This window comes from Neoarius graeffei, chromosome 9 (genome assembly GCF_027579695.1).
Source record: "Neoarius graeffei isolate fNeoGra1 chromosome 9, fNeoGra1.pri, whole genome shotgun sequence".
NCBI classification, from domain to species: domain Eukaryota; kingdom Metazoa; phylum Chordata; class Actinopteri; order Siluriformes; family Ariidae; genus Neoarius; species Neoarius graeffei.
Window position 1 is genome coordinate 65,079,450 of NC_083577.1, and position 12,353 is coordinate 65,091,802.

A 12,353-nucleotide genomic window follows, 5' to 3' on the forward strand; every position below is an offset into this window, starting at 1 on the left:
GCAAGAAATTGCACTAATTAGCTTTTGACGAGGCACCTGTTAATTGAAAAGCATTCCAGGTGACTACCTCATGAAGCTGGTTAAGATAATGCCAATAGTGTGCAAAGCTTCATCAAGGTAAATGGTGGCTACTTTGAAGAAGCTAAAATATGAAACATTTTGTTTACCACGTAATTCCATTCATTACATAGACACGAGTGTTTTACTGGGAAATACGCCACTCATATTTTTCATATGAACTACATCTGGGACATTGAGTAACATTTTCCAATATCGTCGCCCGTGAGGAAATCAATGAATTGTTTTGATAAATTTGCATGTCTTTTGTCTATAATAAAAAGAAAATCACAGGCTGGCTTGAAGATGTGAAGTTTATCTTCTCATGTTGAAAAACTTGTATTTTTCACAAGGAATACATCCTGGACTTGAGTGACACATTTAAATAATATTGGCTGGCATTAAGTGGTATATCAGATACATTCCATTCAGCTAGCATGATATTGAAAGAGTGAGAGACAAGTTTAAAGGAACAGTCCACCGTACTTCCATAATGAAATGTGCTCTTATCTGAATTGAGACGAGCTGCTCCGTACCTCTCCGAGCTTTGCGCGACCTCCCAGTCAGTCAGACGCAGTCAGACGCGCTGTCACTCCTGTTAGCAATGTAGCTAGGCTCAGTATGGCCAATGGTATTTTTGGGGCTGTAGTTAGATGCGACCAAACTCTTCCGCGTTTTTCCTGTTTACATAGGTTTATATGACCAGTGATATGAAACAAGTTCAGTTACACAAATTGAAACGTAGCGATTTTCTATGCTATGGAAAGTCCGCACTATAATGACAGGCGTACTAACACCTTCTGCGCGCTTCGGCAGCGCATTGATATCTGAGCTCCGTATCAATGCGCTGCCGAAGCGCGCAGAAGGTGTTAGTACGCCTGTCATTATAGTGCAGACTTTCCATAGCATAGAAAATCGCTACGTTTCAATTTGTGTAACTGAACTTGTTTCATATCACTGGTCATATAAACCTATGTAAACAGGAAAAACGCGGAAGAGTTTGGTCGCATCTAACTACAGCCCCAAAAAATACCATTGGCCATACTGAGCCTAGCTACATTGCTAACAGGAGTGACAGCGCGTCTGACTGGGTCTGACTGACTGGGAGGTCGCGCAAAGCTCGGAGAGGTACGGAGCAGCTCGTCTCAATTCAGATAAGAGCATATTTCATTATGGAAGTACGGTGGACTGTTCCTTTAATATCATGCTAGCTGAATGGAAAATATCTGAAATACTATGAAAAAAAGCCAGCCAATATTTTTTTTTTGACACACGTACTCTTCATATCAGCATTCTTGAAGGCCAACGCTAGCTTACCCGTGAGTCAGCGCAGCAGTGAAGTCACCTTCCAACCGGTGTAGCATTCATCAGTAGTGTTAGCGAATGCTAATAAAGCAGTCAAGTCAGTGCTATCAGGACCAAGTAGCACAGGCTAACGACCAAGAAACTAAGATTTCTGTCTCCAGACTCTTCTTCCACGCACGTTCACTACAGTATTTTTTTTTTTAACTCGGATTTAAGTATTCATTTCCCTGTGTAATTTACTTAGTTACTTTTAAAATCAACGTCGACAACTACACACAGTGGAGCTACCTGGCACCCTGCCGTGAATCCCTTGCAAAATCTTTTGCCCTGTTGCTTTTTGGGTGTCTGGCTAAGTTTTGGCTGAGCTGAAGTCCCAGCTCTAATAGTAACGCTTCACTACTGCTTGTAAATATGCGTGAAGATCATCTAATGAAGTTTTGGCAGCCTTTCAGGTGTTCAACGCGTCTTTCTCTTTCCTGGTGAACAAAGAAAACTTTGTCATTGAATATTTGCATCAGCGCCAATGTGTGACATCATGTTGTCTTGGCAACCACGCAATATTGTAAACCATGTTCACCGCTCATTCTCCATTGAGTAGAGTGATGTAATACACGCAGGATAAGCGATATGCTATAACAATGTTGCATGGTATCGAATCAAATGAATGAAACCCGCTAGAAGGATACATTTATGTTATTTATCAAATCAAATCAAGTTTATTTGTATCGCGCTTTTAACAGTAAACATTGTCACAAAGCAGCTTTACAGAATTTGAACGACTTAAAACATGAGCTAATTTTATCCCTAATCTATCCCCAATGAGCAAGCCTGTGGCGACGGTGGCAAGGAAAAACTCCCTCAGACGACATGAGGAAGAAACCTCGAGAGGAACCAGACTCAAAAGGGAACCCATCCTCATTTGGGCAACAACAGACAGCCTGACTATAATATTAACAGTTTTAACAGGTATAACCCTCAACTGTCCTCATGGGGCCGTCCTTCACAGGAGCGGTGCGATAAAACTCCGACCAGACACAGGGCACCAGGATGGATCAAGCAGGTCCGAGGGGCAGAAGAGGCCAGCATCTCAATCCCAAGATCAACATGTAACTCAGAGGGACAAACTGGGGGGGGGGGGGGGGGGGAGAGAGAGAGAGAGAAAGAAAACACAGGTTGTTAGGTATGCCCTAAAAATGACAAGTATTAAATCTGTGTGGTAGGCTCGCAGAGACGAGAGTCTTTACATCAGGCATAACACACAACAATGGCATGTTAATATGGTAAAATATATCATGACCTGCTCTGGCTGGATGCTTGATTGGGTGATGGGAGCACACTACTCAGCAATGATGAGATGCAGATGGGACCCTTAGGGCTGGCCAAGACAATTCAGTTACATTTCACCGGGTCTGGGACATGCGACAGAATGTCTGATGGTCGATTCCCTGCAGGCTACAATAGCCAGTCGAGGTCTCCACCCTCTCCACCAAAAGATTTCCTGTTGACTCCATGTAACTCAGAGGGACAGATTTGGGGTGGGGGGGAGGGAAAGAAAACACAGGTTGTTAGGTATGCCCAATGTCACCTGAATAAGTAGGAGCAGTATACATATTGCACCGAGTACAAGCAGGGACTCTGGCAACTAACTATGACAGCATAACTAAAAGGAGAGAGCCAGAAGGTAACACAGGCATGAGGGAGCCCCGGGACATAAAGCAGCAGCCACTACACCGTCAACAAACTCGAGTGAGCGAGCGAGTGGGGACTGACAGCATCCATACATCCCAGTTTACCAAAACACTCTGTCTGAGGACTGTCCAGATCTACACCTTTTCCTCATAAACACCATTAACAAAAGGCTTGACTAAACAGATATGTTTTCAGCCTAGACTTAAATGCTGAGACTGTGTCTGATTCCCGAACATTACTTGGAAGGCTGTTCCATAACTGTGGGGCTTTGTAAGAAAAGGCTCTGCCCCCTGATGTAGCCTTCACTATACGAGGTACCAGCAGATAGCCTGCACCTTTTGATCTAAGTAGGCGTGGCGGGTCATAGAGGAGCAGAAGTTCACTCAGGTACTGTGGTGCGAGACCATTTAGAGGTTTAAAGGTCAATAGTAGTATTTTATAATCAATACGAAATTTGATTGGGGGCCAATGCAGTGTGGATAAGACAGGCGTGATGTGGTCATATTTTCTAGTTCTAGTAAGGACTCTTGCTGCTGCATTTTGAACTAACTGGAGCTTGTTTATGCACTTATTGGAACATCCAGACAGTAAGGCATTACAATAATCCAACCTGGAGGTAACGAAAGCATGGACTAGTTTTTCTGCATCATGCAATGACATTAAATTTCTTATCTTAGCAATATTTCTGAGATGAAAGAAAGCTATCCGGGTGATGTTATCAATGTGAGTTTCGAATGAAAGACTGGGGTCAATAATCACTCCAAGGTCTTTTACTGCTGCACGTGAAGAAACAGAAAGGCCATCCAGAGTTACTGTGTAATCAGAAAACTTACTTCTAGCTGTATGTGGTCCTAGCACAAGTACTTCAGTCTTGTCAGAGTTAAGCAAAAGGAAATTAATAAGCACCCAGTGTCTAATGTCCTTCACACATTCCTCAATTCTATTAAGCTGGTGTCTCTCATCAGGTTTTGCAGAGACATACAACTGTGTGTCATCAGCATAACAGTGGAAACTAATACAATGTTTACGAATAATATCGCCCAGAGGTAACATATATAGAGAAAAAAAGCAGTGGACCCAAGACAGAACCTTGTGGAACACCAAACTTTACCTCGGTACGTCTATAAATATCACCATTTATATCAACATACTGATAACGATCAGTTAGATAAGACCTGAGCCAGGAGAGGGCCGTTCCCTTAACTCCCACAACATTTTCTAGTCTATCCAGAAGAATGGAATGATCAGTGGTATCAAATGCTGCACTAAGGTCAAGCAACACAAGTAGCGAGACACAGCCCTGATCAGACGCCAACAGTAGGTCGTTTACCACCTTAACCAGTGCTGTCTCTGTGCTATGATGAGGTCTAAATCCTGACTGATACATTTCATGGATGTTATTCCTATGTAAATATGAGCATAACTGCTGTGCCACAGCTTTTTCAAGGATCTTGGAGATAAAGGGGAGGTTTGATATTGGCCGATAATTGGACAGCTGACAGGGATCAAGGTCAGGTTTTTTAATCAGGGGTTTGATAACTGCTAGTTTAAAGGATTTGGGTACACAGCCAATCATAAGAGAAGAATTTATTATTTTTAGAAGCGGTTCAATTACTCCAGGCATTATCTGTTTGAATAGATGTGTCGGTAAGGGATCTAGTATGCAAGTTGAGGCTTTTGATGTAGAGATTAATGAAAGTAATTCAGTTTCTTTTAGGGGAGTAAAACATTCTAACTGATGATCTGATACAGTTATATTGTTAACTACAAGGTCACTTTCATTGTCTAACCTTAAATTAGTAGTTTGAATTTTTTGTCGGATATTCTCAATTTTGTCATTAAAAAAATTCATGAAGTCGTTGCTACTACATACTGCAGGTGTGCATGTGTTGATAGTGGACTTATTCTTGGTTAATTTTGCTACAGTATTAAATAGGAATCTAGGATTATTTTTGTTATCTTCTATTAGGGAGGAGAAATATGTTGATCTCGCAGCACTAAGAGCTTTTCTATACTTCAGGAAGCTCTCCTTCCAAGCTAATTTGAACACTACCAATTTTGTTTGATGCCATTTACGTTCCAATTTTTGAGTGGTCTGTTTTAATGTGCGAGTGTCATCATTATACCAGGGTGCTAATTTTTTGTCTCTGACCATTTTCCTTTTTAGAGGAGCTACATTATCTAAAGTATGGCGGAATGTTGACTCTAAGCATTCAGTTGCCTGATCAGGTTCTGCGGGGGCTGACAGTGACCCAATCAAAGCTGATAACTCTGGGAGATCATTTATAAAGCTCTGTGCAGTAGTTGACGTGAAAGTACGTTTAATACAGTAGCGTGGTGAGGTGCATATATTATTACTCAGACATATCTTGAATGAGATGAGACAATGATCTGAGATAACTTCAGACTGTGGAAGTATGACTATATTGTCTACGTTTAATCTGAATGTTAGTATTAGATCGAGGGTGTGACCACCATTATGGGTCGGTCCTATGACATTCTGCTTAATCCCGACTGAATCTAAGATGGACGCAAACGCTGTTTTTAAAGGGTCTTCTGGGTTATCGAAGTGAATATTAAAATCTCCGACAACTAAAGCTCATTTCTAAGGAAATAACCAGATCTGAGATAAAATCTGCAAATTCAGAAAGAAACTCAGAATATGACCCCGGGGGCCTGTAAATAATAAGCAATGGAATTAACTGGGTAGACTTATTTTTCAAGGCTACATACATTATATGAGTATGAAGAACTTCAAATGTATTAAATTTATAACCAGGTTTTTGTGTTACACCTAGATAATCGTTATAAATAACCCGTCCAGACTTTCCCTAACAGAAACTACACTGTTCTCACGCTCACTAACCTGCTCTAAAGCCTGGAGCCAGGGATATTTACCAGCTGGGAGGTCCATATCATGAAATATCGTGAGTACTGAGCGAGGCCCTCTGGGCCGAGGTCAGTATTCAAGGCTGAGGCCACGTTATTTCACCATACGGACCGACCTTAAGCTGGTAAATAATATATTATTTTTTTTCTTTACCAAATTCTAACAGAAAATGAGAGCGCCCGAAAGGGAAAACCGAGCCGAGCCGCCATTTTGAATCCTCATTCACGGCTGTAATGCAAATGGATTCCTCCTCGGTATACAAGTGCGCTTCCATGGCAGGAAAAAAACCCCTACATTTTGCCGCCTATTTATACATTTTCCCCTATTTATACAAAATTGAGTCATTCAGGATTCAGCCATGTTTTTGCTCGGCGTTAGCAACAGTTAGAGGTTTTTAGCTTTCTCCTGAAATGTTTTATTTTATTTCGTCTTCCTCAGGGTAGTAAAACTCACTTTCACTGTGAAGACTGTCGTTATCGCTATCCATGCTGTAAAATTAATGCTATTCTCCTGAGAAATGTGAAAATAAATGTTGACACAAATTGCTACTATGTTTGTTGTTGTGAACGAGCGAGTCACCAGAGGTCCGTAACCGGGGTCTGTATCGTAGGATACGGACCCGCTCACTAGCCAATCAGAGCGCAGGATTTGATGGAAACCGGGCCGCGAAAAAAAAGTGCTTTTATTCCATCAAAAAAAGTGTCTTGTATGTATAAAAATTCCTGATATTTCACTGATGATGATGTCACTCCCAGTGTTTTCCCACTGACTGGACACGCGTTGTCAAAATGGTGAACTGGTTCAGAGTTGAAATTCTTGTGATTTAATTTGCTTTTTTTCTGGATATATCTATATAATAAAAAGAATATTACATGGTGGTGAAGATATGAAGTTTGTCTTCTCAAGTTGAAAAATATTTCACTCATTCAGTTCGCTCACTCATGAATATGTTCACCACTCGAAGATAAACTTCATATCTTCGCGCAACCATGTAATATCCTCTATACATGTTCCGTATGTTATTTCATAATTTTGATGTCTTCAGTATTGTTCTACAATGTAGAAAACCGTCAAAATGCAGAACAGACCTATGAATCAGTAGGTATGTCTGAACTTTTGACTGGTACTGTTCATCATTCTCATTATTCTGTAAGTTATACTGTATCTTTCTCAAACACCTACAATATACGATTGTAGTTGGTACAGGAAACAGTTTGTTGCTTATTGGAAAATTGTATATAATAGTGCATTGTGCTATGTTTGTGATCAGGAACCTCACAAATATCCAGATACTGGAGATCTTGGATTGATGTTTTTCGGTTATCCTGACTTTCTTTTATCCAGATCTGTATCAAACTGTCTGGAGCTGCAGTATTAGAATTTCTAGGAGATTTCACCACTTAACCCAATGGTATTCACAATTCATCTGAATGGTGGGAAATTAAGCCCAGGGTTTATAGGTTCCCATTACAGTACAATTCATTGTAGGTCATAAAATAAAATCACAAAAATTTTAAATAATTGATTAAGAATAGGCTCTTTGCAGCCTACATCACTTGCTTGGATACCAGATAGCAGTGCCATAAGCTTTCAGTTAAACAAACCCCTCGACAAGGTCAAGCACAAAAGTTTCAGCAGTTTTCTAGAAGAACTGTCAAAGTAGTTTTCTAAGTTTAGTTTTGACTCTTTTTCAGGAAAAAATAATTTTTATCATGAAGGCACTGACTTTTAATGGACGACGTTTGGATCTTCACAGCTAAACAACATGGCAACTTTGCAAGGCATGTACATGATGGCTTTATGCTAAAGTTGTTGTACTTAATACTTCTCAGTTTCACAATAGAGAATACTATTGAAGAGCCTACAGAACCCAAGAAGAAGAAATCCTGTTTTATCCTTTCATATCGTCCAAATACTCAGGTTCAGTCATGAACCTGTACGCATTTGCTGTACTCATGCATCCAGAGTTATTGTTTGTGTATTTCCCAGCATCATCAAATGTTAAAGTGCATATCCTGGACCAAATTCGTTTTTTTTAATATGAATGTCCCTTTACACACTCATCCAGAAGGGTAATTTTGCACAAGGCCATCTGTCTACAGCAGAAAAAAATAAAATAACAAAATGCATCTGGAAAAATCCCAAGGGAGTCTGGAGCCAGATTCGTGACGTCACCTGCGGAAGCGCCAGCAGGCTGCGAGAGCTTGCACGGTTTCAGTGCACAGCCTGTGTAGACCAAGCGCTCCCATTTCTCTCTCATTGTCCGGTCTTTTGGGAAACGATGAGCACTAATCCCATCAAGATTGGTGTTGCTACACCCTCCTACGATACATCTGTGAACCATTTTAATAATTACGCGATAACGTTGAAGAAATTTGCAGAAAACCACCAGGTCGTTTTCTCATAAACAAACCAGCGCTGACGTAGGATTCAGAGGGAGGCATCCCGCACGTGACGCTACGAAAATCAGTGTTTGCCAGGAAATCCAGATGCCAAGTTTTTTCAGAGGCGGACCAATTCGCCTCACATGGCTTGATTTCAACTGAATTTTTCTGGTTCTGCGCAAGGTAAAGAAATTGCACAAAATATGACAGATATTTGACCAAAGTTTAATATAAAATAGGAGAATTACATTGATCTTGCTCCTGAATTTACCCGTGATATGCACTTTAAAGTAGGAAAATGAGAGATGTCTTGTCTATCTTGATCAACTGGCTCTAGCAATTCAAAAAGAAATATCTTAAGTTTGTCCTTTAGAAAGCTGTAATACAACTTTTAGTAGAAAGCCATCGATGTGTTGTAAGAAGTACGTGTTACCATTGCAGTAAATAATTTGTTTATATCGCCAAGATGTTATCAAACCTTACAAAAACAGCTATATACCATGCAAATTTTATGGGGCTGCTTTTAGCTGTTAGAATTAAAATAAGTGCTTTTACAAGGTGTTTTTTGTTGTACTGTACCTACCTTGCAAGGTCGCCATGTTGTTTTCCCGTGAAGATCCAAATGCCAAACATTAAGCCACAGCCTTTGTGATGATCATTTTTTCCTGTAAAAATGAGCCTAAACTAAACTTGGAGGACTGCTTTGACAATTCTTCTCGAAAAGGAAAGATATTAAGCGCTATAAACTGCCGAAATTTTTGTACTTGACCTTGTCGAGGGTTTTGTTTACCTGAAAGCGTGCTCTTCAGTATGGCGTTGCTATGTGGTATCCAAGCACGTGATTTCTAGCTGCAAAGAGCCTATTGAAGTGAATTATGATATAACCATATTCTGATGATAGTCGGTGGTATAATCTGAAGTTATGAACGGTTTGCTGTGGAGTCCCTTTATTCACTCAGCTTCCACATTATTCCCACCCAGCATGAAACGACACCATTTTCTCTCATTAGCCTGATACAGTATCATTTCTGTAGCATGCTTGCTGTGGGGGGAAAAATTGTGAAGGCCTCATGACATTTTACAATAGTCCAGAGCCCTTTAAATTAGTCGTAATTACGGCATATTAAGTAAGGGGCTGGAAAATAATTTTATGAAACTTTCTGGTGGTTTTGTGTGCAAACCCGCTGTGTATGAAATTGCCATCTTTGTTACAGGAGATGTAAAAGCAGAATCGTTGAAAATTAGCTCAAGGCAAAAATGATCTCATCATGCACTGTTATTCAGGTTGCACAGATTTTCTTTTTAGATGGGAAAACGGTCTGAAAGCCTCGTTTCTCAAGAAGGCAGTATTACAAAGCATATTTCCTTTCCCCCCACACACTCCCCAGTTCTCTCTCTCTCTCTCTCTCTCTCTCTGCACTTCAACTCCTCTCCCGCTGTTTTTGACTCTCACTGAGCCTCATGTCCATCATTGATCAGTCATATAATGTCTATTGAATTTGAATTTCTTACCAAGTGGAAGAATAGTGCCTGATTAAAGTCTGCTCCAGAATATTCCACTGCAAGCTGGAGTTCCATTGTGGTTAGCATGATTTTGCAGATCCCCAGGTTGTTTGAGAGCTCCAGGCACAGGTTGAGGTGTTGTTTCAGAGAAGAAGGAAAGTAATTGTTCTGATAGATTGCAAAGCAAAGCCTCCATGCCAACCAATCTCTGCCACTCTGAAGCTTTTGTGCTAGCACAGAGGCACTTTAATAATGCACTTTTAAAGTTTAGTTTCATGAATGGATTCAACTTTTCAGTTATTGTGTGTGTGGTATGTGTCTTTGTATTCTCACTATGAAGAGAGAAGATTTCACTTTGCACTGGGGAATCTAACACGTATTAATTAAAAAAAAAAAAAAATATATATATATATATATATATATATATATATATATATATATATATATATATAGTGTGTGTGTGTGTGTTATTTAACAGCTGGGAGGTCCGTATCGTGAAATGCCGTGACCGAGGTCTTGAAAATACTGACCGAGGCCCTCTGAGCCGAGGTCAGTATTTAAGGCCAAGGTCACGGTATTTCACCATACGGACCGACTTTAAGCTGGTAAATAATATATTTATTTTTTTCTTTACCAAATTCTAACAGAAAACGAGAGCGCCTGAAAGGGAAAACCGAGCCGAGACGCCATTTTGAATCCTCATTCACAGCTGTAATGCAAATGGATTCCTCCTCGGTATACAAGTGCACTTCCATGGCAGGAAAAAAAAGCTACATTTTGCCGCCTATGTAGTCCCCTATTTATACAAAATTGAGTCATTCAGGATTCAGCCATGTTTTTGCTCGGCGTTAGCAACAGTTGGAGGTTTTTATCTTTCTCCTGAAATGTTTTCTTTTATTTCTTCTTCCTCAGGGGAGTAAAACTCGCTTTCGCTGTGAAGACTGTCATTATCGCTATCCATGCTGTAAAATTAATGCTATTATACTGAGAAATGCTGGCAAAAATTTATAAGATTTTTGATAATCTTATAAATAAATCTTGTAAAAAAAAGATAAACGTTGACAAAAAATGCTACTATGTTGTTTGTTGTTGTGAACGAGCGAGTCGCCAGAGGTCCATAACTGGGGTCCGTATCATAGGATACGGACCCGCTCGCCAGCCAATCAGAGCGCAGGATTTGATGGAACCCGGACCGCGAAAAAAATAATACATAGTATTTTCCCAGAACAACATTTCTGTACCATTTCTGTTACTGTACCTTACTTGTTTGACAACTGATCACATTTAATATAATGAATAAAGTTATAGTGGTGATTTTTTTTTCCATCAAGTTTTGGTTTGAGAACGGTAAGTCTACCTTGTCGAACCTGTGTATTAATCATGTCATGCGTGTATGCAGGTGAGCCGTTTGCTGATGTTGGGTGGTGCGAATGTAAACTACCGTACAGAAGTGCTGAACAATGCGCCAGTGCTGTGCGTGCAGGCACACCTGGGTCATCATGAGATGGTGGCCCTGCTGCTGGAGTTTGGAGCCAGCGTAGACGTGGCATCCGAGAACGGGATAAGTGCCCTCAGTTATGCTGCTGCATCAGGACACTTGAGCCTGGTCAACCAGCTGTGCAAGAGAGGAGCCAAGGCAAGTTTGATGAAATCAAATGAAATGATGCAGATCATTATTTGTCAATCAACAAATGTGTATGCGGTGGCACGGTGGCGTAGTGGTTAGCGCTGTCGCCTCACAGCAAGAAGGTCCGGGTTCGAGCCCCGGGGCCGGCGAGGGCCTTTCTGTGTGGAGTTTGCATGTTCTCCCCGTGTCCGCGTGGGTTTCCTCCGGGTGCTCCGGTTTCCCCCACAGTCCAAAGACATGCAGGTTAGGTTAACTGGTGACTCTAAATTGACCGTAGGTGTGAATGTGAGTGTGAATGGTTGTCTGTGTCTATGTGTCAGCCCTGTGATGACCTGGCGACTTGTCCAGGGTGTACCCCGCCTTTCGCCCGTAGTCAGCTGGGATAGGCTCCAGCTTGCCTGCGACCCTGTAGAACAGGATAAGCGGCTAGAGATAATGAGATGAGATGAGAAATGTGTATGCATCCAGCCAAGTTGTTAATTCAACTGATCAATAAAAGTTCATATAACCACATAATCAGAAATTTGTATAAATTGTAAATGGTGTAAATTTGTGTAGGGCTAGTCTAGACAAAACTTCTACCCATTCCACCAAGGCGAATGATCTGTTTAGTAGTCACCATTTAAATGCAAATTTCACAAACAGAATCTTTGCATAAGTTCTGAACATGTGTTTGAGTTGTGATGAGCACTGTCCAACATGGCAAGTGGGAAATTTAAAAAAAAAAAAAAGGCAATTATTTGAGAAATAATGCTGCAGGACATAATTTTTTTTTCTCTCCACATAGTCTGGGGTGGGCTTCCCAAAAATATCGTAGCACAAAGATCATCGTTAAATGGTAGAACGAGCATCACAACGAACACTTTGGCCCTGTCCACATGGCAACGGATTCAGGTGA

The 12,353-nt window shown here is 40.8% G+C and overlaps 1 protein-coding gene across 1 annotated transcript in view; it reads left to right on the top strand.

Moving 5' to 3' along the window:
* Positions 1-12,353, top strand: part of tanc1b (tetratricopeptide repeat, ankyrin repeat and coiled-coil containing 1b) — a 362,831-nt gene that overhangs the window by 314,459 nt on the left and 36,019 nt on the right. Inside the window, exon 16 of the mRNA XM_060930092.1 lies at positions 11,228-11,464. Within this exon, the coding sequence (XP_060786075.1) occupies positions 11,228-11,464 (237 nt within the window). The remainder of the gene's footprint in view (positions 1-11,227; positions 11,465-12,353) is intronic.